This window comes from Oryctolagus cuniculus, chromosome 3 (assembly GCF_964237555.1).
Source record: "Oryctolagus cuniculus chromosome 3, mOryCun1.1, whole genome shotgun sequence".
In the NCBI taxonomy this organism is placed as follows: Eukaryota; Metazoa; Chordata; class Mammalia; order Lagomorpha; family Leporidae; genus Oryctolagus; species Oryctolagus cuniculus.
The window spans coordinates 153,068,066-153,093,138 of NC_091434.1; the positions used below are offsets into that span (position 1 = coordinate 153,068,066).

A 25,073-nucleotide genomic window follows, 5' to 3' on the forward strand; every position below is an offset into this window, starting at 1 on the left:
AGAAAGGATTGGAAGGCCTTTTTAGTGAGATACTAGCAGAGAACTTTCCAGGTTTGGAGAAGGACAGAGATATCCTAGTACGGGAAGCTCATAGAACCCCCAATAAACATGACCAAAAGAGATCCTCACCACGACACGTGGTAATTAAACTTACCACAGTGAAACATAAAGAAAAGATCCTAAAATGTGCAAGAGAGAAACGTCAGATTACTCTCAGAGGATCTCCAATCAGACTCACAGCTGACTTCTCATCAGAAACCCTACAAGCTAGGAGGGAATGGCGAGACATAGCACAGGTGCTAAGAGAGAAAAATTGCCAGCCCAGAATATTATATCCTGCCAAGCTCTCATTTGTGAATGAAGGTGAAATAAAGACCTTTCATAGCAAACAGAAATTGAAAGACTTTGTGGCCACTCGTCCGGCCCTGCAAAAGATACTTAAAGATGTGCTACACTCAGAAACACAGAAACACGGCCATCAATATGAAAGAAGGGAAAGGAAGAACACCTACCAGTAAAAGAGCATGGGAAGCTCAAAGCATATACTAGAAAATATTTCCGGGAAAATGGCAGGGCAAAGTCACTACATATCAATAGTCACATTGAACATTAATGGTCTGAATTCTTCAGTTAAAAGACACCGTTTGGCTGACTGGCTCACAGAACACAACCCAACTATTTGTTGCCTACAAGAAACACATCTCTCTAACAAAGAGGCATGCAGACTGAAAGTGAAAGGTTGGAAAAAGATATTCCATGCCAACAGAAACCAAAAAAAAGCAGGTGTAGCCATATTAATATCAGACAAAATAAACTTTAATACAAAAACTGTTAAGAGAGACAAAGAGGGACACTATATAATGATTAAGGGATCAATTCAACAGGAAGATGTAACTATTATAAATGTATATGCACCTAATTACAGGGCACCGGTCTATTTAAAAGATATGTTAAGGGACTTAAAGGGAGATTTAGATTCCAATACAATAGTACTGGGGGACTTCAATACTCCACTCTCAGAAATAGACAGATCATCCGGACAGAAGATCAACAAGGAAACAGCAGATTTAATTGACACTATTGCCCAAATGGATTTAACAGATATCTACAGAACTTTCAACCCTACATCTACAGACTTCACATTCTTCTCAGCAGCGCATGGAACCTTCTCTAGGATTGATCACATACTAGGCCATAAAGCAAGTCTCAGCAAATTTAAAAGAATTAGAATCATACCATGCAGCTTCTCAGACCACAGCGGGATGAAGCTGGAAATTAGCAACTCAGGAAACCCCAGAAAGTATGCAAACACATGGAGACTGAACAACATGCTCCTGAATGAACACTGGGTCATTCAAGAAATCAAAAGAGAAATCAAAAACTTTCTGGAAGTAAATGAAGACAACAACACAACATATCAAAACTTATGGGATACAGCAAAAGCAGTATTGAGAGGCAAACTTATAGCAATAGGTGCCTATACCAAGAAATTGGAAAGGTACCAAATAAATGAGCTTTCAGCGCACCTCAAGGACCTAGAAAAACTGCAGCAAACCAAACCCAAATCTAGTAGGAGAAGAGAAATAATTAAAACCAGAGAGGAAATTAACAGGATTGAATCCAAAAAAAACATTACAAAAAATCAGCCAAGCGAGAAGCTGATTTTTTGAAAAAATAAACAAAATTGACACCCCATTGGCCCAACTAACTAAAAAAAGAAGAGAAAAGACCCAAATCAATAAAATCAGAGATGAAAAAGGAAATGTAACAACAGACACCACAGAAATAAAAAGAATCATCAGAAATTGCTACAAGGACCTGTATGCCAGCAAACAGGAAAACCTATCAGAAATGGATAGATTCCTGGACACATGCAATCTACCAAAATTGAACCATGAAGACATCGAAAACCTAAATAGACCCATAACTGAAACAGAAATTGAAACAGTAATAAAGGCCCTCCCAACAAAGAAAAGCCCAGGACCAGATGGATTCACTGCTGAATTCTACCAGACATTTAAAGAAGAACTAATCCCATTTCTTCTCAAACTATTCAGAACAATCGAAAAAGAGGGAATCCTCCCAAATTCTTTCTATGAAGCCAGCATCACCTTAATCCCTAAGCCAGAGAAAGATGCAGCACTGAAAGAAAATTACAGACCAATATCCCTGATGAACATAGACGCAAAAATCCTCAATAAAATTCTGGCCAATAGAATACAACAACACATCAGGAAAATCATCCACCCAGACCAAGTGGGATTCATCCCTGGTATGCAGGGATGGTTCAACATTCGCAAATCAATCAATGTGATTCACCACATTAACAGACTGCAGAAGAAAAACCATATGATTATCTCAATTGATACAGAGAAAGCATTTGATAAAATTCAACACCCTTTCATGATGAAAACTCTAAGCAAATTGGGTATAGAAGGAACATTCCTCAATATAATCAAAGCAATTTATAAAAAACCCACAGCCAGCATCCTATTGAATGGGGAAAAGTTGGAAGCATTTCCACTGAAATCTGGCACCAGGCAGGGATGCCCACTCTCACCACTGCTATTTAACATAGTTCTGGAAGTTTTAGCCAGAGCCATCAGACAAGAAAAAGAAATCAAAGGAATACAAATCAAGAAGGAAGAAGTCAAACTATCCCTCTTTGCAGACGATATGATTCTGTACTTAGAGGATCCAAAGAACTCTACTAAGAGACTATTGGAACTCATAGAGGAGTTTGGCAAAGTGGCAGGATATAAAATCAATGCACAAAAATCAACAGCCTTTGTATACACAAGCAATGCCATGAATGAGAAAGAACTGCTAAGATCAATCCCATTCACAATAGCTACAAAAACAATCAAATACCTTGGAATAAACTTAACCAAGGACGTTAAAGATCTCTACGATGAAAATTACAAAACCTTAAAGAAAGAAATAGAAGAGGATACCAAAAAATGGAAAAATCTTCCATGCTCATGGATTGGAAGAATCAACATCATCAAAATGTCCATTCTCCCAAAAGCAATTTATAGATTCAATGCAATCCCAATCAAGATACCAAAGACATTCTTCGCAGATCTAGAAAAAATGATGCTGAAATTCATATGGAGGCACAAGAGACCTCTAATAGCTAAAGCAATCTTGTACAACAAAAACAAAGCCGGAGGCATCACAATACCAGACTTCAGGACATACTACAGGGCAGTTGTAATCAAAACAGCATGGTACTGGTACAGAAACAGATGGATAGACCAATGGAACAGAATTGAAACACCAGAAATCAACCCAAACATCTACAGCCAACTTATATTTGATCAAGGATCTAAAACTAATTCCTGGAGCAAGGACAGTCTATTCAATAAATGGTGCTGGGAAAACTGGATTTCCACGTGCAGAAGCATGAAGCAAGACCCCTACCTTACACCTTACACAAAAATCCACTCAACGTGGATTAAAGACCTAAATCTACGTCCTGACACCATTAAGTTATTAGAGAACATTGGAGAAACCCTTCAAGATATTGGCACAGGCAAAGAATTTCTGGAAAAGACCCGGGAGGCACAGACAGTCAAAGCCAAAATCAACTATTGGGATTGCATCAAATTGAGAAGTTTCTGTACTGCAAAAGAAACAGTCAGGAGAGTGAAGAGACAACCGACAGAATGGGAAAAAATATTTGCAAACTATGCAACAGATAAAGGGTTAATAACCAGAATCTACAAAGAGATCAAGAAACTCCACAAAAACAAAACCAACAACCCACTTAAGAGATGGGCCAAGGACTTCAATAGACATTTTTCAAAAGAGGAAATCCAAATGGCCAACAGGCACATGAAAAAATGTTCAAGGTCACTAGCAATCAGGGAAATGCAAATCAAAAGCACAATGAGGTTTCACCTCACCCCGGTTAGAATGGCTCACATACAGAAATCTGCCAACAAGAGATGCTGGCGAGGATGTGGGGAAAAAGGGACACTAACCCACTGTTGGTGGGAATGCAAACTGGTCAAGCCTCTATAGTAATCAGTCTGGAGATTCCTCAGAAACCTGAATATAACCCTACTGTTCGACCCAGCCATCCCACTCCTTGGAATTTACCCAAAGGAGTTTAAATTGATAAACAAAAAAGCGGTCTGCACCCTAATGTTTATTGCAGCACAATTCACAATAGCCAAGACCTGGAACCAACCTAAATGCCCATCAATGGTAGACTGGATAAAGAAATTATGGGATATGTATTCTTTAGAGTACTATACCGCAGTAAGAAACAACGAAATCCAGTCATTTGCAACAAAATGGAAGAATCTGGAACACATCATGCTGAGTGAAGTAAGCCAGTCCCAAAGGGACAAATACCATATGTTCTCCCTGATCGGTGACAACTGACTGAACACCAAAAAGGAAACCTCCTGAAGTGAAATGGACACTATGAGAAATGGTGACTTGATCAGCATAGCCCTGACTGCTAATGGACAACTTAATACATTATCCCTCATAGTATTTTTTTTTGTCTGTTCTACTTAATATGACTGGTTTAATTCTGTAATTATCACACAGTTATTCTTAAGTGTTGAAAATTAACTGAAATGTGATCCCTGTTAAACATAAGAGTGGGAATAAGAGAGGGAAGAGATGTATAATTTGGGGCATGCTCGGGCTGACTTGCCCCAATTGGTAGAGTTGGAAACATACCAGGGGATTCCAATTCAATCCCATCAAGGTGGCATGTGCCAATGCCATCTCACTATTCCAAGTGATCAATTTCAGTTCACAATTGATCATAATGAAAGGACTAAGAGTCAAAGGGAGCACATAAACAAGTCTAGTATCTGCTAACACCAACCGATAGAATAAATAAAGGGGAGAGTGATCCAACATGGGAAGTGAGATACTCAGCAGACTCATAGAATGGCAGATGTCCTAAATAGCACTCTGGCCTCAGAATCAGCCCTAAAGGCACTCGGATCTGGCTGAAAAGCCCATGAGAGTATTTCAGGCATGGAAAGCCAAGACACTCTGGCAAAAAGATCTCTGTGAGTGAGATCCCAGTGGAAAGAACAGGTCTTCAAAGAGGGAGGTGCCTTTCTCTGAAGGGAGGAGAGAACCTCCACTTTGACTATGACCGTGTCTAAACAAGATAAGAGTCGGAGAACTCAAGGGGCTTCCATAGCCTTGGAAACTCATAACTGGTGCATAGGGAGATTACTTATGCCATAAACAGGAGTGTCAATTTGTAAAGTCAACAACAGGAGTCACTGTGCACTTAACTCCTCATGTAGGATCTCTGTCCTTAACGTGCTGTACACTGAGGCTTAATGCTATAACGAGTACTCAAACAGTATATTTCACTTTGTGTTTCTATGGGGGTGCAAACAATTGAAATCTTTACTTAATGTACACTAAACTGATCTTCTGTAAAAAAAAAAAAAAAAAAAAAAACGAAATTATCAATTCCCAACTTGACTCTCACTGGGATTAAACATGACAATAGGTCTGATCTGATTTCATCATCATTTAAAAAAAATCATCTATTATTTTTCACTTTATGTTTCTGTGTGGGAGCAAACTGTTGAAATACTTACTTAAGGTATACTAAGCTGATCTTCTGTATATTAAGATAATCGAAAATGAATCTTGATGTGAATGGAAGGGGAGAGGGAGTGGGAAAGGGGAGGGTTGTGGGTGGGAGGGACGGTATGGGGGGGAAGCCATTGTAACACATGAGTCGTACTTTGGAAATTTATATTCATTAAATAAAAGATAAAAAAAAAAAAGAAACCATTAAACAAAGTGCAAGCCTCCTTCCAAAAAAAAAAAAAAAAAAAAAAAAAGAAATGGGCAAGGGACTTGAACAGGAAAAAAAAAAAATAAAGGATATGAGATGGATTTTGTGAACACTGAAGTAATATTATGAAGCAAATTATGAGGGTACTTCAAAAAGTTCATGGAAAAATGCAGTTAAGGAATGAATTTGTTTTGGTGCAAAAAATTTTGAAAACCATGCACAGTTTTTCCTTAATATACATTTTGCACAAACTTTTTGAAGACAGCTCATATATATGTTTGCTTCCAATTTGATTTTAAAGATTATTTATTTATTTGAAAGGCAGAATTACAGAGAGGCAGAGAGAGAGGTCTTCCATCCACTGGTTCACTCCCCAAAGGGTCATAACGGCCAGAGCTAGGCTGATCTGAAGCCAGGAGCCAGGTGCTTCCTCCTGGTCTCCCATGCGGGTGCAGGGCCCAAGCACTTGGGCCATCCTCCACTGCTTTCCCAGGCCATAGCAGAGAGCTGGATCAGAAGAGGAGTAGCCAGGACAAAAACCAGCACCCGTATGGAATGCCAGCACTACAGGCGGCAGCTCTACTGGCTACACCACACAGCCAGCCAGAATTTTAATATATGAAAACAAATGTACTTCTAGAAAAATCTTAAGGTAATAACTATTGGCATTTTACAAAATGTAAAAAAATTCCTATTTTGTAATGCTTATTATATGCCAGGTAAAGTATTTCTGGGAGGGAAGTGTGATTGCTTCCATTCTACAGAAGAGCAAACTGAGGCTCAGAGAGATGATATAAGTTGTCAAGTAATGAATGATGGAGCCCTGATTCCAACCCAGATCTGTACTGCCTGCCTTTCTAGAGACCTGTGAGTCCCTTGTGTTCCATGCTCAGCCTCTGGATTTATGCATGAGCTAAACTGGGTCTATGGCAGCAGCACAGGATCTGATACCAGGTGAAGGGGAGAGGCTGTGAGAGGAAAAAGACAAGAGAGAGTAAGTGTTTGGCTTAGCAGTTAAGATTTCTATGTGCCACTTCAGAGTGCTTGAGTTCAATTCCTGGCTCCACCCCTGATTCTGGCATCCTAGTGATGCAACCCCTGGGAGGCAGGGTGATGACTCCAGTAATTGGGATTCTGTCACCCATTTGGGAGACCTGGATTGAGTTCCCAGCTCCAGGATCAGGCCCTGGTCCTTGTGGACATTTGAGGACTGAAACAAGAGACGGGAACCCTTTCTCTCTTTCTCCCTGTCTACCTCTCAGATAAGTAAATAATTTATAAAACAGAAGAAAGAAGTTACTAAATTACTGCACCAAAATAAAAAGGTTGAATTGACATGAAATTTGTGTTATTTCCGTTAAATACATTCCCTTTGACATTTCCAAGGCAAAGTAAGATATTAAATCTTATTTTTTCAATCAAAGAATTAGGCTAGTAGAAGTAGTTGATCATCTTTATACAATCAAGGGCCAACTATTATTACTGAGCACTTGGTGTGTTTAAGTGCCATCAAATCATGAATATTTTTAAAATTTTGATCTTTTTGATGGGTGTATTCCCACTGGCCAAGAGTAGGGTCTAGAGAGCTGGCATTATGACATAGAAGGTTGAACCTCCCGTGATGCCAACATCCCATATGGGCACTGGTTTGAGACCCAGCTGCTCCACTTCCAGTCCAGCTCCCTGCTAATGTACCTTGGAAAGCAGCAGAAGATGGCCCAAATGATTGGGCCCCTGTACCTACTTGGGAGATTTGGAAGAAGCTCCTAGTTTCTGGCTTTGGCCTGGCCCTTGTGGCCATTTGGGGAATGAAACAGTAGATGGAAGACATCTCTTTCTCCCTCTCCTCCTCCCCTCTCCTGCTCTCTCTGCCTTTGAAATAAATAAAAAATAAATAAATCTTTTTTAAAAAAATGAGTAGGGTCAGCCTAGCATATAACTTATCTTCAATAAATGTTTGTTGAATGACTGAATTATTGAATATAAAATGACTGATATTATATAAAAAATGTAAAATTGCTAGAGAGATAAAATATATAAACAAAATTCATTACAGCACTATCAACAACTTCAGAGTAATAATATAAAGTGTTGAGTATCTAAATTCTAATGAATGCTAATTTATTTTTTTCTTTTTTTAAAATTTTATTTAAGTTACACAAGTTTCCTGTATTTCATATATATATATTTAGGAGCATAGTGACACTTACCCCCCACCCTCCCTCCTGCCCATGCTCCAACCCTTCCTCCTCCTGCCTCTGACATTCATACTCTTATTTTTATAAAGATTTGTTTTCAGTTTACTTATTCATTATATAATTAATCCTACACTAAGTAAAAGAGTTCAATGAAGAATATAAAGAGGAAAAAACAAAATAAAACAAAACACTGTTCCTCTATGGAAGAGGCAAGGTCTGTAAACAATCATAAAATCTCAAAATGTCTATTTCACTCCAATACATTACATTTCAGGTACTCTATTAGTTACCATGAACAAGGAAAACATATGATATCTGTCTTTTTGGGACTGGCTTATTTCACTAAGTGTAATGGTTTCCAGTTGCATCCATCTTGTTGCAAAAGAGAGGATGTCATTTTTTTTCAACTGAGTAGTACTCCATACTGTATATATACCACAATTTCTTTATCCAGCCAGCAGTTGACAGGCATCTGGGTTGATTCCATATCTTAGCTATTGTGAGCTGTGCTGCAGTGAACATGGGAGTAGAGATCACTCTCTCATATGCTGATTTCATTTCCCTTGGGTAAATTCCTAGGAGTGGGATGGCTGGGTTATATGTAGGTCTATTCTCATATTTCTGCGGTCTCTCCATACTATCTGCCACAGTGGCTGCACCACTTTCCATATCTCCACTTTAAAATACCAAGTCTGACAGGTTTTTTTCATGTTAAATCACAGAAAAATCCACAAGGCATTTTCACTGGTTTTTGGTTTGACAGTTAAATCTTATAAAATCTGCCAAAGTTCTAAACAGATAAAGATCATGGGATAGAGTGGTAGGGGTGGGGGTAGATCTAGAATATTTATTTTTTTATTTTATTTTTTGACAGGCAGAGTTAAACAGACACAGAGAGAGAAAACTCTTGCTTTTTCGTTGGTTCTCCCCCCAAATGGCTGCCACGGCCGGCGCTGCATGCTGTGCCGATCTGAAGCCAGGAGCCAAGTGCTTCCTCCTGGTCTCCCATGCGGGTGGAGGACCCAAGCACTTGGGCCATCTACTACTGCCTTCCCGGGCCTCAGCAGAGAGCTGGACTGGAAGAGGAACAACCGGGACAGAACCGGCGTCCCCACTGGGACTAGAACCTGGGGTGCCGGCAGAGGATTAGCCTAGTGAGCCGTGGTGCTGGCCTATCTATCCATTGATTGTTTTTCATCTAGTTGTAAGCACAGCAGTGTGTGTGTTTGCTTGAGCTATGCTTTATTTGTCCATCATTTTCATTGCTCTTAAGAATCTCAGCACTTTTCTTTACTGTGTACAATGTGGTCCTTTCATGAAGCTAAATCCCTGCAGAGCGACATACAGCATAGCATTGAATTCTGCTACTTTCTCTGGCTGAGCAATTGCTGTTGGAGTCTCCATAAGGTTTTGTCTCTGCAATCACTTGGTTTAATCTCATTGGATATACTTGTGTGAACCAAACTGTATTAAGGGAAACAGGGCAACTCAAATATTTGCACATTCAACTTATTGGTCCCACTTTTTGTTCTTTTGCAGAGAATGGGATAGAGAGCTGGCTTCAAAGAAAAAACCCAAGCTCATTAATGCCCTTCGGAGGTGCTTTTTCTGGAGATTTATGTTCTATGGAATCTTATTATATTTAGGGGTAAGGATCTCAATTATAAATTAATCATGGATAACTTAATTGTATTCATTTTATGATTACAGAAGGACTAGCATAATCTGGTGAACAGGTATAAAGGTATAAAGTACTAATCCAACTCCAAACACAAAACAACCAGCAAGAACTTGAGTAAAGTTCAGTTAAAAAAAATCCATTGCAACTAGGATGTTCTAGAACACAGGTTGTGATTTACATCTTAAGATGGGGTCAGCAAAATGAACTGCTGGCTTTAAAAGAATCATTTTCTGTCTGTCATGAGTCCAAATCATGTTGTCTTACTAGCATGTAATATTATTGGTGCTTTTCTTTCCCTGTATTCAACAGGAGAATGTCAAGAATTATGTCAAATCCAGCCAAATATTATATTTGTACATAATACTATATTTGTAGTATTTTTAATATTATTTATAATATAATAAAATAATATTATTTATAGTAATAGTATATTTGTATATAATACTATATTTGTAGTATTTTGAAATCATGTCTGCAAACAGTGATTTCAAATAAAAATAGCGATATTTAAAAATTGAGCAGTGAGGTATTCTTATGTGTATTTTCTCAGTAACCTGTGTCTTTATCAGTTTGAAGACAGCAATAGGCCTGGAAACCAGGCTTGAAGCATTTCAGTGCCTCAGCTGCAGTCAAATGTGACCCAGATCTCTTATTTTCTACCTCATCGGGGCATCATGTTGAATGCTTGGTTGAAATCTCTAAGAGGAATTGACAAGTTTAAACTTGTTTAGTCTTTGAGTAAAGACTGTGCACAATATGTTTCTTGGGGGTGCAATGTACAGTACGGTCTGACTTGTATTGTGTTGGTATTGGTCTTGATGCCCCAGGGAATTATCAGTGCCACAATGTTCACCAAAGAAATGCTTTAAGGATATTGGCCCACGAACTCTAGGAAATATCCATTTAACATTTATCTTTTTTTTTTTAAGAATGGATTGGCTTTTTTTTTTAAAGGATTTATTTATTCATTTGAAAGGCAGAGTTACATAGAGGCAGAACCAGAGAGAGAAAGAGAGAGAGAGAGAGAGAAAGAGGTCTTCTATCTGCTGGTTTGCTCCCCAAATGGCCACAAAGGCCAGAGCTGGGCCAATCCATAGCCAGGAACCAGGAGTTTCCTCTGGGTTCCCCATGCAGGTGTAGGGGCCCAAGCACATGGGCCACCTTCTGATGCTCTCCCAGGTGGTAGCAGAGAGCTGGATGGAAAGTGGAGCAGCACGCACTGTAGGCGGTGGCGGTTTTACCTGCTATGCCACAGCGCCAGCCCCTTTAACATTTATCTTGACAAATATGACAACAATTAGGTCCCAAGTATTTTCCAATGCTTTCAGTAATCTTCTGAAAGAAATTCTGACTTTTAAAATAAATCTAAATATATGACAATTTGTACTATATATGTATAAACACATATGGATCTATTAGTCAACGTATCATATGTATATGTGAGGAGCTTTCAGAAAGTTCATGAAAATGTGTATTATTAAAAAACATGTGAATTTCCAAATTTTTTCCACTAAAAGAAACTTTTCTTTTAAATTTTATTTTTCCATGAACTTTTGGAAGTTTTCTCATGTATATGTACATACATACACACACATGTACACACACATATAATCTGGAAGAAAATCTTCAAAATGTTTGTGAAAAAATGAAATTTTCGTATAATTTTATTTTGGTGCAAAATATTTTGAAATCCATATATACCAAAATTAATGCCTTTTTGAAAATCTCATCTGTTTGAGAGGCTGAAAGAGAGCAACAGAAAGACCTTTCTGCCATTGCACTCTGCAGGTGCCCACAACATCCTGGGCTGGGCTGGAGCCAAAGCCAGGAACTGGGAATGCAATCCAAGACCCAATTACTGCCCCTACAGTCAGCACTGGTGGGAAGCTGGAGTCAGGAATAGATCCCAGGTCTTCTTGTCAGGGAGGCAGGTGTGTTAACTGCTAGGCTGAACTCCGCCATAAGCTAATTTTTAAATTCCATTTTCCATGAACTTAAAGCATATGATAAATTAGAATAATACCCAGTCTCTTGGGTCCACTGCCTATGGCTGTTGTAGTATACTAGATTGCAATGTCTATGTAACTGTGTTTATAATGACACTTCAGATGCAAATCAGCAGAAAACTTACAGGAGGTAGCAGTGCAAGGAAACCAATCAGAATCTTCTCATTTGCTTAAATCCTGGGAAGGAGCTGTGTAAAATCCACCCAAGAGTCAATAGGGTTAAGTGTCAAACCAGATAGGCAAAATTAATGGATAGGAGAATGGAATAGGTATGGAGAAGGACTAGGTTGTTATTAAGCTTCTGAAGACTGAAAAGATCCCAGCCAAAAGGATCTTAAAGCCTTTCATGGTAACTAATGATCCCTGTGTGGGGCTCAGGGAAGAGGCCCTGCTGGGCTAAACTCGGCCCCAGCTCACAGCTCTCAAACCAGCAGCTAGAAAGGCAGTCTCATCTCCTGTTGGTAAGCAGCTGTTGGTGGACAAAGGCCTTCACTGGGAAAGCAGCTGTAATGTTTGGTGATAAGGCACAGAGGGAACTGAACCCCGAGACTGGCATGCGTGTGGTGATTCGGTGAGGTTTTCACCCTTGTTGCAGAGCAGAGACCTTGCTGAGGCCATGCAGTTTGCAGAAGTGCAAGTGGTGAAAAGTCTGTCTCACAGGATTTAGGTAACCGAGTGGTTATTTAGATGAGCTCAGTTGCTCAGTGCACCTGATCTCTCAACTGTGTTCTTACTGTTCCTCACAAGGAGAGGAGAAAATTTAGCTGCTTTAATACGACCTGTAACCTTTTAAATAAGTGACGTCAATGCCATACTATTTACATTATTATTTCTGGGAATTCCTTCTTTCCATTCAACAAGCAAGGATAAATGAGCAGGGATCCTTGAAGTTGCTATAATTCCATGCTTTGAACTATGTGGACTTACTTTCAGAATGTCTATCCGTAATTCATCTGTCTAAATCATGATTGTGGTGTAAAAAGCCATTTGGCTGGTTTCAGCACTGAGAATAAGATAAAATTTGCTAGTAACTGTGAAAGGTTAAGAAAAAGGAAATGCCACCACGAAGGAACTTAGTCTCTGTGATACTGATGTAATTCTAAATCATATTAGCTATGGCTTCTCACCACTAACTAGACATTTGTTTTTTCTTCATCTGACTCCACTGCCAGATACAACATCATTGTTAACATTTAAGAACTCCCAGCATAAAGGAGATGCTGGCTGTTGGAAAACGTAGTGTAGGAGTCAGTTAAGGATAGTCTGGGGAAGCTAAGTAGAGGGAATTCCGTAAGCGCATTCCTGGGAGAATATGATCATCCTAAGGCACTTACTAAAAAAAATTCATGAGTGTTCATTCACTCAAAAGTGTTCCTGTTCCTAGACAGCTCTGGGCATGTTCCCACCCTCAAATTAAGACACATGTCAGTGCCACTGGGGTCAGCTATCTTTCTTCATTACATTCCAAGAAGTTTAAGGCCTTGAAGGAAACAAGCGGGTATGCATATTACCAGTGTTCTCACTGTCAGATCCCACAGTCTGTATCGCAAAGGAAAATCTTTGTCCCTTATGTTTGCACAAAAATGTAAGGTAGGCATTTGAACACAAACGTTTTGGGGAATTCTGCACACAGATAGTCCCTGCCTTAGGCACTTTGACTTGTGTGTGTCTTCCCTGAGATTGGCTCCCTGTGGGCTGCCTCTCTCACATTCCTCCATATCCAGCTGCTCCTCCTAACCCCAGCTGTGACTTGCACACTGCACTACCTGTACCTGCCTATACCCTCAGTAGTTCTACTCCCTTCTAGATCCCCTATGTGCAACACACATGCCGCACCAGTTCTTGTGACAAGAACACTTGGAAGTTCATGGTGCTTAGATTTCTTCTTTGAAATGTAAGGGATTTTTTCTTCAGTCTTTAGACCCTAGTTGACATAATTTAATTGTCTGGGATCTGGGATAGTCTTATTCTTGAAATGCTCCCTAGGTGATTCTAATTGTACAGTTAGGGCTAAGAACCAGAGAGAGAGAAGCACCAGCATGTCTACTGAATATTCAAGTGCATTGGGGGTGGCATACAAAGACAGAACTTTTTACTTTGATTTCCTTTCTTAATGATAATATTTGAACATATGTAAGAAAAGGGATGATAACACTTTGAATGACAGAAAGCCAGTGTTTCTCAACCTTTTATATGGGTACTAGTCACCTAGGAATCCGGTTGAGATTCTGGCGCCAGGGGTTTTGGTGGGGACTGAGAGTCAGTGGTTCAAAGAGCACTCTGAGTGGTAATGCCATTTGCCTGAGGGCCACACTTTGAGAAGCAGGACCTGAGAGGGTAGTGGAAGAAAATGAAGTCCACTGGAAGGAATAGTGGCTGTGAAAAGAGAAACCATTGGACTAAACTGCGCTGAGAAGCCCTTGAACAAAGATGAAGGGGACCTGCCTAGGGCTTTATTGGAAATTCCCATGCTAACCATTAACTATTTTTTTAAAGATGTAGTTTTTAAAATTTACTTGTTTGAAAGGCAGAGTTACAAGAGAGAGAGAGATGGACACACACACACACACACACACACACAGATCTTTTATTTACTGGTTCAAATATCTGCGTGGCCAGAGCTGTGCCAGGACAAAGCCAGGAGTGAGGAGCCCAGAGCTTCTTCTGGATATTCCATGTGGGTGCAGGGCCCCAAGCACTTGGGCCATCTTCTGTTGCTTTCCCAGGCTGTCAGCAGAGAGCTGGATCGGAAGTAGAGCATCTAGGACTCGAACTCAGTGCCCATATGGGATGCTGTTGTGGTTGTTGCAGACAGTGACCTAATGTGCTATGCCACAGGGCTGGCCCTGCTAACTGTAAACTTTATACCTGTTGCCACCAGCAACAAGCACTCCAAGACTCCAGGGGAGAGAATGGGATGACTGGAGAATGGAGAAGGCCAAGCCATAGCCAAGAGGAGCTCTCTGGTTTGACTTCCTAGGCTTTAGTAGAGGGAGAAATTCCATTATCTTCTGCAGAAACTTTGCTAAATGGGTTGGTTAGAATTTTACAGGCACTATGGGAACAGGCTGATTCTTCAAGAGCATTTTGCATTATACTGGTGTTTTGAAGCCAACACCATGCTCAGTAAAATATTATATTCAAGGGAAAAATTGATGTCCTGTTCTTCCATGTGATATTGTGGGACAAAATCAATTTGTAACTTAGGAATTGCCTGTGCTGATGGTTTTTACAATTTAGATATGAGGGGATGACATAATGGGTTCTCTCATTGCTTTGTAGGAACATGGTATACCTTTCATGCTTGTAGCTATCTGTATTTTACAGTAACTGACCAATAAGAAGGGGCAAGATCAACTAAAATTTATGTAATGCACTCAAATATGTGTTTTGTCCAAAGTTGTCCCATCTTTTTTTTTTCTTTTTTTTCTGAACTCTACTGAGGTGTGCGTATGGTTTAGTGCCACAAATGCATTTTATTATTTGGGGAAATCAAAGAATTCACTTGGACCTCAATTTTCTAAACTATGCAACAAGAAGGGCTACAATACTGTGTACCATCTCTACTATCCCTCCCTTTTGTAAAAGTATGTGTCCATGATATGGGGGCCCAGAGAAATGACATTTATCTTAAATTACAGTGATATTAACTTAGAGCTTGATGTGTTATGTTGATATTGAAGTGGTTATCATGATTGGGTGGGTAATCCACTGAGAGAGAATGCAGTGATAACATTTTCATTTTGATTTAAGGTTATTAAATCAAAATTTAAGGTTATGAAACGTAGGAGGGGTTTTGAAGTCCACTCATTCAGCTCAACTCCAAGTTTTGCCACTTTTAAGCTATATAACTTTGGGCAAATTATTTAAACTCTCTCTGTCTCAGTTTCTTTATTGTAAAGTGGAGATAATTACAGCATGCATTTCATAGAGTTGTTGTGAGGATTGAATGAGTTAACCATATAGAATACATGCTCTACATTTTCAGTGCTACATAATTATCTAGCTGTTAGTATTTATTTTAAGTAGATTCTCTACCAATGTGTATAAAACCCATATTATTTACTTGTAACTTTATATATGCTATAAGCAAGTCTTACAGCAACAATTTATTTTTACAGGATACAGGAGAATATTGTTAAAAAGTGATTGATTCTAAATATTACCTAAGAAATTAAGCATGGTACTTTAAACACATATTCCATTGTATTTTCTGGACTATACCTATTATTGCTGCTTTCACAGCAAATTCTGTCACTTTTTAAAAAGATTTATTTATTTATTTGAAAGGCAGAGTTACAGAGAGGCAGAGGCAGAGGCAGAGAGAGAGAGAGAGAGAGAGAGAGAGAGAGAGATTGATTGATTTTCCATCTGCTGGTTCACTCTCCAAATGGCCAGAACAGCCGCAGCTGGGCTGATCCGAAGCCAGGAGCCTGGAGCTTCTTTTCTGTCTCCCATGTGGGTGCCTCCCATGGGGTGCTGGAAACCAAGGACTTGGGCCATCTTTCCTAGGCACATTAACAGGGAGCCTGATCAGAAGTAGAACAGCTGGCATTCGAACTGGCACCCATATGGGATGCTGGCACTGCAGGCAGTGGGTTTACCCCGCTCTGCCACAGTGCCAACCCCTGTCACTTTTTCTTATGAAATATAGAGAAGATAGCTTATATTTCTATTGAAGATGTTACCAACAATAATGAAATCCATAAACACTAAAAGGAAAATACCAAAAGCAAAACATTTTGAAATAGTTACTAAATAAAAAACATGATTCAAGAATATATTTTTGAGATTCCTTTTCATATGAGGTACATGTATTTTTGCAAAAACTACAAAACTCTGGTAAAATGAGGTAAATATTTAAAAGTGAGCCTCTTAAATAATTTTTCAGTGGATCAGGTGTAAATAGACTTGTATTTTCTGTGCTAAAATGGAAAAACTCTTCCTTCAACAATTTGTATGAAGCCAAATGTTCCCATCAGAGTCTAGTGAATCAAAATAAGCCAGAATTTGACAGTAGTTGTCAGCAGAATCCTGAGCCTGTGTTATAGTCATTAAGCTGGTACTGTTGGGTTAAATTCTGGGTGGATGCATGTTCACTTTCTTCCATTATTATTCTTGTAGGTTTTTTTACTGATTATGAAAATAATCAGATTCTCACTGATAAATTTGATGTTTATCCTCACAGCTCTCTCTTGCTCAGTGGAGTATATATTTAAACAGGAGAGGTGATCATTCCTTTACATAATGTATTACAAATCTACTTTTCTTTTTTAAAAAGTGCTCTCTAATTTATTTTAGAGGCACAGAAAGAAAAACAAGGAAATAGAGTTTGTTCTCATCTGATAGCTCACTGCCCAAATGCCTGCAATGGTTAAGACTGGGCGAAGCTGAATCCAGCAGCCTTGAACTCAATCCAGGTCTCCTGTGTGGGTGGCAGGGAGGCAACTACTTCTGCTATCACCTGCAGTCTCTCAGGGTGCGCATTAACAGGAAGCTGGACTTGGAAGTGGAGCCAAGACTCAGATCCAAGTATTCCAATTTGAGATGTGGACATCCCATGGTGTCTTTATTATTTATTTATTTATTTATTTGAGAGGCAGAGCTTTACACACACACACACACACACACACACAGAGCGCAAGAGACAGAGAGAAGGGGGAAAGGGTCTTTCATCTGCTGGTTCACTCCCCAAATGAGAGTTGAGCTAATCCAAAACCAGAAGCCAGAAGCTTCTTCTGGGTCTCCTACATGGGGCAGGGGCACAAGCACTTGGGCCATCTCTGCTGCTTTCCCAGGCCACAAAGAGAGCTCTATCAGAAGAGAAGCAGCGGGGACACAAACTGGCACTCATATGGGTTGCCCAAGCCGCAGGTGGAGGGTTAGCCTACTATGCCACAATACCGGCCCCATCTCATGGTGTCTTAACTGCTATGCCAAACACCAGCCCCCATTAGATATTTTTCTACCTACTCATCTTAATGAATCATGTGGCTATACCAAAATTTACTTTGTAAGTTCTTAAATATTGTTGAAAATTTAGATTACCTCCACTTTTTCACTACTAAAATTAGTCCTTCAATACACATTCCTTTAAAAGCTAAACCCTCACAAATTTTCTAGACTCTAAGTGAACAAATACAAGTAAATTGCCTTCTAGGGGAGTTGACCTGATTTACTGGCCTAATAGTAAAGTATGAAAATTCAGTCGTTACCCATGGATCATCATTTTAAAAATGTTTCCGAATTACTAAGTGAAAAGTATTATCATTTTCACTTGTGCTACTGTTGGATGTGAGTTTAAGCTGTTTTTGTATATCAGTTTACATTTATATTTCTTTTTGTGTGTGAATTGTTTTTTCATATTTTTATTTTGGTTTATTTGTCTTTTTCTTATTGGTTATGAGAGAATATTTTCTCCAGCTTATCATTTACCTTGTAATTTTATTTCTGGTGAGGTTTAGGTTATTTTTTTTTAAGGTTTGTTTATTTTTATTATTTGAAAGGCAGAGTTACAGAGAGACAGAGGCAGAGAGAGAGAGAGAGAGAGAGGTCTTCTATCTACTGATTCCCTCCCCAAATGGCTCCAATGGCTGGAGTTAGGCTGATCCGAAGCCAGGAGCCAGGAGCTTCTTCTGGTTCTCCCTTGTAGGTGCAGGAGCCAAGGACTTGGATCATCTTCTACTCTTTCCCAGACTATAGCAGAGAGCGGGATTGGAAGTGGAGTAGCCAGGACTTGAACCTGCGCCCATATGGGATGCTGGCACTGCAGGTGGCGGCTTTACCTGCTACACCACAGCACTGGTCCCTAGATTATTTTTAACAATCAGAATTTTTAATTTTTAAAAACTGGCTGGAAAATCTGATTTTCTTTCTCTCTTTGTTTTCTGCTTTGACATTCTATTTTCATAAAGGTCCACCCCACCCAAAGATTATATAAGAACATACCTATTTTTTTATTTTTCACATTTAAATATCTAATCCATTGGAATTCATTTTGATATATGTATGAGATAGATAGCTAATTTTTTTTTTATCTTTTATTTAATGAATATAAATTTCCAAAGTACGTCTCATGGGTTACAATGGCTTTCCCCCCCATACCGTCCCTCCCACCCACCACCCTCCCCTTTCCCACTCCCTCTCCCCTTCCATTCACATCAAGATTCATTTTCGATTATCTTAGTATACAGAAGATCAGCTTAGTATACCTTAAGTAAGGATTTCAACAGTTTGTTCCCACACAGAAACATAAAGTGAAAAATAATAGATGATTTTTTTTAAATGATGATGAAATCAGATCAGACCTATTGTCATGTTTAATCCCAGTGAGAGTCAAGTTGGGAATTGATAGTTTCTTTTTTTTTTTTTTTTTTTTTAACAGAAGATCAGTTTAGTGTACATTAAGTAAAGATTTCAACAGTTTGCACCCCCATAGAAACACAAAGTGAAATATACTGTTTGAGTACTCGTTATAGCATTAAGCCTCAGTGTACAGCACATTAAGGACAGAGATCCTACATGAGGAGTAAGTGCACAGTGACTCCTGTTGTTGACTTTACAAATTGACACTCCTGTTTATGGCATCAGTAATTTCCCTATGCACCAGTCATGAGTTTCCAAGGCTATGGAAGCCCCTTGAGTTCTCCGACTCTTATCTTGTTTAGACAAGGTCATAGTCAAAGTGGAGGTTCTCTCCTCCCTTCAGAGAAAGGCACCTCCCTCTTTGAAGACCTGTTCTTTCCACTGGGATCTCACTCACAGAGATCTTTTTGCCAGAGTGTCTTGGCTTTCCATGCCTGAAATACTCTCATGGGCTTTTCAGCCAGATCCGAGTGCCTTTAGGGCTGATTCTGAGGCCAGAGTGCTATTTAGGACATCCGCCATTCTATGAGTCTGCTGAGTTAGATAGCTAATTTTTAAAAGCTAAATGTATTGTTTTTCTATCACTTATTGCTTAATTACCTTTTTCCACTAAATTAAAATGACATATTTTATTATATATGAAAATATTACATGTGCTTGGATCTATTTCTAGACTTTACAGATCAATTAGTCTATTTCTTTGTCATGCCACCTAATAATATAGCTTCATCATGTAATATCCAGTAGTGAAAATCCTCTCATACATTATTCTTATTCCTTAAGTGCTTTTTGATTAGACTCATTTTTCCCAAGTGAAATTTAGAATCATCTTATCCACTGACTCAACGAATGTTTGTTGAGGAGATGCTCTGTGCTAGTGTTGTGTATGAGGTTGGCATTATCACTACAATTAAGATAGATGGTCTCTGCTCTTATGATGCTAAAAGTTTACTTCCAAAATGTTCATTTGGAATTTTGATGAAAATGACATAATAAAATAACATGTAGGAGAATGTAGTCTTGGCAGAATCAAGTTTTATTTGTAGGAACTTTTGAGTCTCTTCCTTTGAGACTTTTAAAATATCTTCTAGTAATGTTATATAAAACATGTTCTAGAGAAATATGCATGTACTCTGCAACATATCTCTTTTTCTATCTTATTGGTGTTATAACATCTTTTATTATATTGTTATTATGAATGGGATAGTTGTTTAATTATTTTTGGTTTACACAAATCTGTTTCCTTAATATATTTATCTTTGAACTCTATCTAGTAAACACTGGATTCAATTAAATGTGTTATATGAACAATCATATTGCTGATAATGATATTTCTTGCTGTTTCTTTCCAATATTTATATCTCAATAATTTTTCTTGTTGGGCTGCTTTAACAACCAGAAAGAGTTGAATTTTCCTAACAGCCAGTATTCTTATTGTTGTTTTTCTTACCTTAATGGTAAAGCTTCTAGGGTTTTATTAATGGTGGGGATGATTGTTATTTTGAAGGAGAAGTTATTTCTCAGGGTAACAAGTTATCTTTATGTTCAAGTTTATTCTGAACTTTTATCAGAAACAAAGATTAAAGATTTATCAAATCCATTAGTCCTTATTGAAATAATCATGCAGTTTTGTGTAGTCTATTGGTATTCTATTAATTGATTTCTCAGTATTAAACTGTCCTAGATTTCCTTAGGATTAAGACCTAAAGAATGTTTAAAACAAATGGAGATGATGATGATGGTTTTATTAAGTGACCACACACAACAGAAACTATAACCTTGGAAATTCTTCAACCATTCTAATTATATTAGAAACAATTGTGCTGTAGGCTTGAAACCATAATTTTTAAAATAAAGTTATCAGGACTTATTCATATAATTTAGTTGACAATCTGAGTCCTATTTTCTATTTTCAACTGAGCTTCTCTTCATGGGCTGAAGATCCAGCTAAAACAGACTTTTCCATCTCTAGAAATGTCTGGTGCTGTTCTCTGTATGCAGGTAGCAAAGAGAGAGTCAAAGAATTTATACTCATTTACAATGACTTTGAGCTCTGATCTGGAAAGTTCTGTGTGAGACTACGCACAACATGGAGGTATTGTCAGGATTCTAACTTTTCCCAGGGCACTGATTATTCCCACCAAAAATACAGTCACTTGAAGTATTTGCTAACCTTACTTGCTCTACCCATGTATGATCTCTGAACTCACATTATTCAGACCTGCATTCCTCTCAGCATAAAAAACACGGGCAATCGTGGCAGGATGTGGGCCAGGATAATTACCCAAGGAACACTTAATCTCCTCCATGCGACTCTTAAGACTCAGATCATAAAATCAGAGATGTTAGCCCTGGATGGAACCTTCATGATCAGTTTTCCCTGTGTCTCAGTTTCTGAGTGAGGAAAAGTGTCCAGAGAAGGAAAGTGACTAAGGTGACAGAGAGAGTGTCATTAAGGTGCTGGTGCAGGTACCTGAGGCTCATGGCTCTGGAGTCAGTGTTCCTTTTACTGTCACGCTAACATTTTTAAACCTAGTTATTAGAGTTGTCTTATCAAGGTGAATCATTAAGTGAATTCCATCTTCATCTGTGTGTCATAAAAACCAATGAAACCTTTACTAAATATTCAAATAATCCTCAATACATGCAAGCTCAACTTGCTGCTAGGAGTTAATGAGGTGGAAAACAGGAGATTTCTTGAGCCCCTGAAACAGAGCAGCAAGGTGTGTAGAGGTGTTGTGTATGGAGAATTAAGCAGCAAGGTGTGCAGAGGTGTTGTGTATGGAGAATTCAGGACCGTGTCTCTCTCATTCACTCCTGGGGCGATTTTAGTAATGGCTTGACCTTTTCATAGATTGAGCTGGGTATCAGTTACCATTGTTTTCTTTTCCAAATAAAAAATAATCAGGTGATATCTGTAAATGGTTCCATTGTCAATATTAGAGAACATGATGCTCAAAAGAGATTAGGAAAAACTATAGTAGGGGTGGGGTGTGGAGAGCTAATTTTGTCCTTGAATTGTAACAGTTCTATTTGGTGGTGAAGTTTATGTTGGTTGGCTATTTGCAGATGGTCCTACTATTGGAATTTTCTCTACCAAAAACCAACTGCATTTTATTCTGTGAACATATGCCCTGCCAGCGTGATACCACCAGTGTCTTTGTGAAATAGCCACTGTCACTCAAAAGATGATGATGTCCTCTTTTGGTTGAGGCAAGATAACAATGAACTCAGTGAAGAAAGTTTATAAAATAAGCATACCATTCAGATTAATACACATTTTAATTGCTTTGCTATGAATTGCAGCCAAAATAACAATTCAACAAGTGAGTTTATTGTGATAGAGATGAGAGGCTATGGAAAAATGTAATGGAGATCCAATGAGAGACTTTAGTTCAAATTAATCAACAGGAAGAAAAACAAACTTATGCAAGACTGAACATTTCTAACTAAAAAGTCTGTGCTACAGCTCATTTGCTAAAATAGTTACCTGTTTTCTCAGAATGTTCTTTTAAGCATTCCATAAACAGGAGTTGCTTTTTGGAAATATCTATATACTTATTTTTTGCAATGTATTGTTGACACTGATTCTGTATTCTTTGATGTAATTTTTCAGGAGTTCTCTGTCTCCCTGTATATTTCTCTCTCTCTCTCTCTCTTTTTAAAAAGATTTTATTTGAAAGGCAGAGATACAGAGAAAGAGAAGGAGAGAGAGAGATAAAGAAAGAAAAAGAGAGTAAGCTTCCATTGGCCGGTTCACTCCCCAGATGGCTGCCATGGCTGGGGCAGGGCCAGGCTAAAGCCAGGAGCCAGGAGCTTCTTCTGTGTCTCCCACATGGGTGAAGGGGCCCAAAAACTTGGGCCATCTCAGCTGCTTTCCCAGGTGCTTTAGCAGGGAGCTGGATGGTAAGTGGAGTAGCTGGGACTCGAACCGGTGCTCATATAGGATGCCAACACTGTAAGTGGAGGCTTAACCTTCTCCACAGCGCTGGCACCTCTGTCTCTGTCTCTGTTTCTTTCTTTCTGTGTGTGTGTTTGTGTGTGTGTGTATAAATATATACAAAAACACTTCAAGAGGTTTGTACAAAAATGGAAGTAAAAGATAAAAATATTCTGGGATAGAAATTTTTGAAATTCATGTATAGGAGGGGCTTCAAATATTTCATGGAAAACATATGTTATGAAAAAACTATGTACATATTTCAAAAATTCTAGCCCTATAATAAATTTATCCATTAATTCAATTTTCTGTGAACTTTTTGAAGTGCCTGTGTGTGTGTGTGTGTGTGTGTGTGTAGAGGAATGAGTTCTGAATAAGGGAGAAAGTGTTCATGCTAATCATGATATAAGCAGTTAATTTCATGCGGTGTGTGCATTCACAGTTCATGCACTTCCAGTTATTATCTCTCAATAAACAAGAAATGATGCTGCATTTGGAATTTTATCCGGTAAACACCAATACTCCCTGATTGTTGCTTCATGGCCACAGGTGGTACTTCCAACATGGATAATACATCCAGTGCCTTGCAGCTCAAGAGAGCCTTTTAGCCAGCTGTAAAGCCACTATTAATAGAAAGAGGAATCAAAGTAAATGTGATATTGACCTTTGTTTATGAAAAACAGCATTATATAGAAAGATTCTAGGATGAAATATTAATCTAAAATAATTTTCAGGTTGAAATATTGCCGCTGTAAGCACATTATAAAAAATGTAGCGCAGATATATACTTTTAAATCCAAGATTTATCTCAACTGCAAATTTTCCTAGTATAAGGAGTTATTTTGAAATGAAATGGTCCATTCTGGAGAAAATATGGTAGGCATAAGTGGAATTTTATAAAAATGGCCTGGCCAACACTTGCACTGCTTGTAATGCAGCTTCAGAGTGGAAACAACCCAACTGCACCACTGTAGAATAATTCGAAAGTACACCTGGTCTTTCGGTGGCAAAGGGTGGCAAGTTAAACAGCACTTAGAATAGAGGAAGCAGCTGTGCAAGTATCAGTGGGGGTAAATGTCAAAAAAATGTTAAATTAAAAAAGAAAAAGCACAAAAAGAATGTCAGGTATATAGAATTTAAAACCTCAGAAACAATTCTCTATACTTATATATGTGTGTAGACATATTTATATCTTCTAAACATGAATACCCATGTAATAAAAGTTCAAAGCATGCATAAACTGATACACAGTAAGTAGTAATGTATTACTTATTTTCTTTTTAAAAAACAATGCTCAGGGGCAGCACTGTGGCACAACAGGTTAAGCTGCTGCCTGAAGTGCCAGTTTCCCATATAGGTGCTGGTTCGAGTCCCAGCTATTCCACTCCAGATCTAGCTCCCTGCTAATGCACCTGGGAAAACAGCAGAGGATGGCTCAAGTCTCTAGGCCCCTGCACCCATGTGGGAGACCTGAAAGAAGCTCCTGGCTTCAATTTGGCTGAGCCCTGGTTGTAGTGGCCATTTGGGGACTGAACTAGAGGTTAGAAGATTTCTCTCTGTCTATCTCTTCTTCTCACTTTGTAACTCTGACTTTCAAATAAGTAAATAAATCTTAAAAAAAAAAAAAGAAATAAAAAGAAAGCAGCGCTCCTCAGAGGCTAGGACAAACTATTAATATGTTCTATCTGGGTAGTAAGTTAAGCAATTTTCTCTTAAGGAGAAAATGCTATGCTATATTTCAAACTGGCATTTAAAATATGGCTATGTGAAATGAGAGTACTATAGTATTTCATGTTTGTGATTAGTTTGAAAACTTTTGTAAAGGTAAAGGTTGAGGGGTGTGTGTGTGTGTGTGTGTGTGTGTGTGTGGCTCTTTGGTCTACACAGTTAATTCAAAAATGAAGTATTGTATGTGAAGTACAGAGTGGGCAGCTACACAAAGCCAGCAATCAATCAGTGACAGTTGTCTCTAGGTCAGGACTCCTTGCAGGGATGAAGTTGATGTAGAAAGCATGGTCATCTGTTGAGAATGAGGAGCTTGTAGTACTGGGCACTTGAAGTTTAAACAAGATGTATAAAATAGAAAAGAAAA

At 38.6% G+C, this 25,073-nt stretch overlaps 1 protein-coding gene across 9 annotated transcripts in view; it reads left to right on the forward strand.

The window, feature by feature from the left end:
* Positions 1–25,073, forward strand: part of CFTR (CF transmembrane conductance regulator) — a 260,245-nt gene that overhangs the window by 86,300 nt on the left and 148,872 nt on the right. For all 9 annotated transcript variants that reach the window (XM_051847977.2, XM_051847981.2, XM_051847974.2 and 6 more), the window contains 1 exon segment: positions 9,529–9,637. In XM_051847977.2, the coding sequence (XP_051703937.1) occupies positions 9,529–9,637 (109 nt within the window).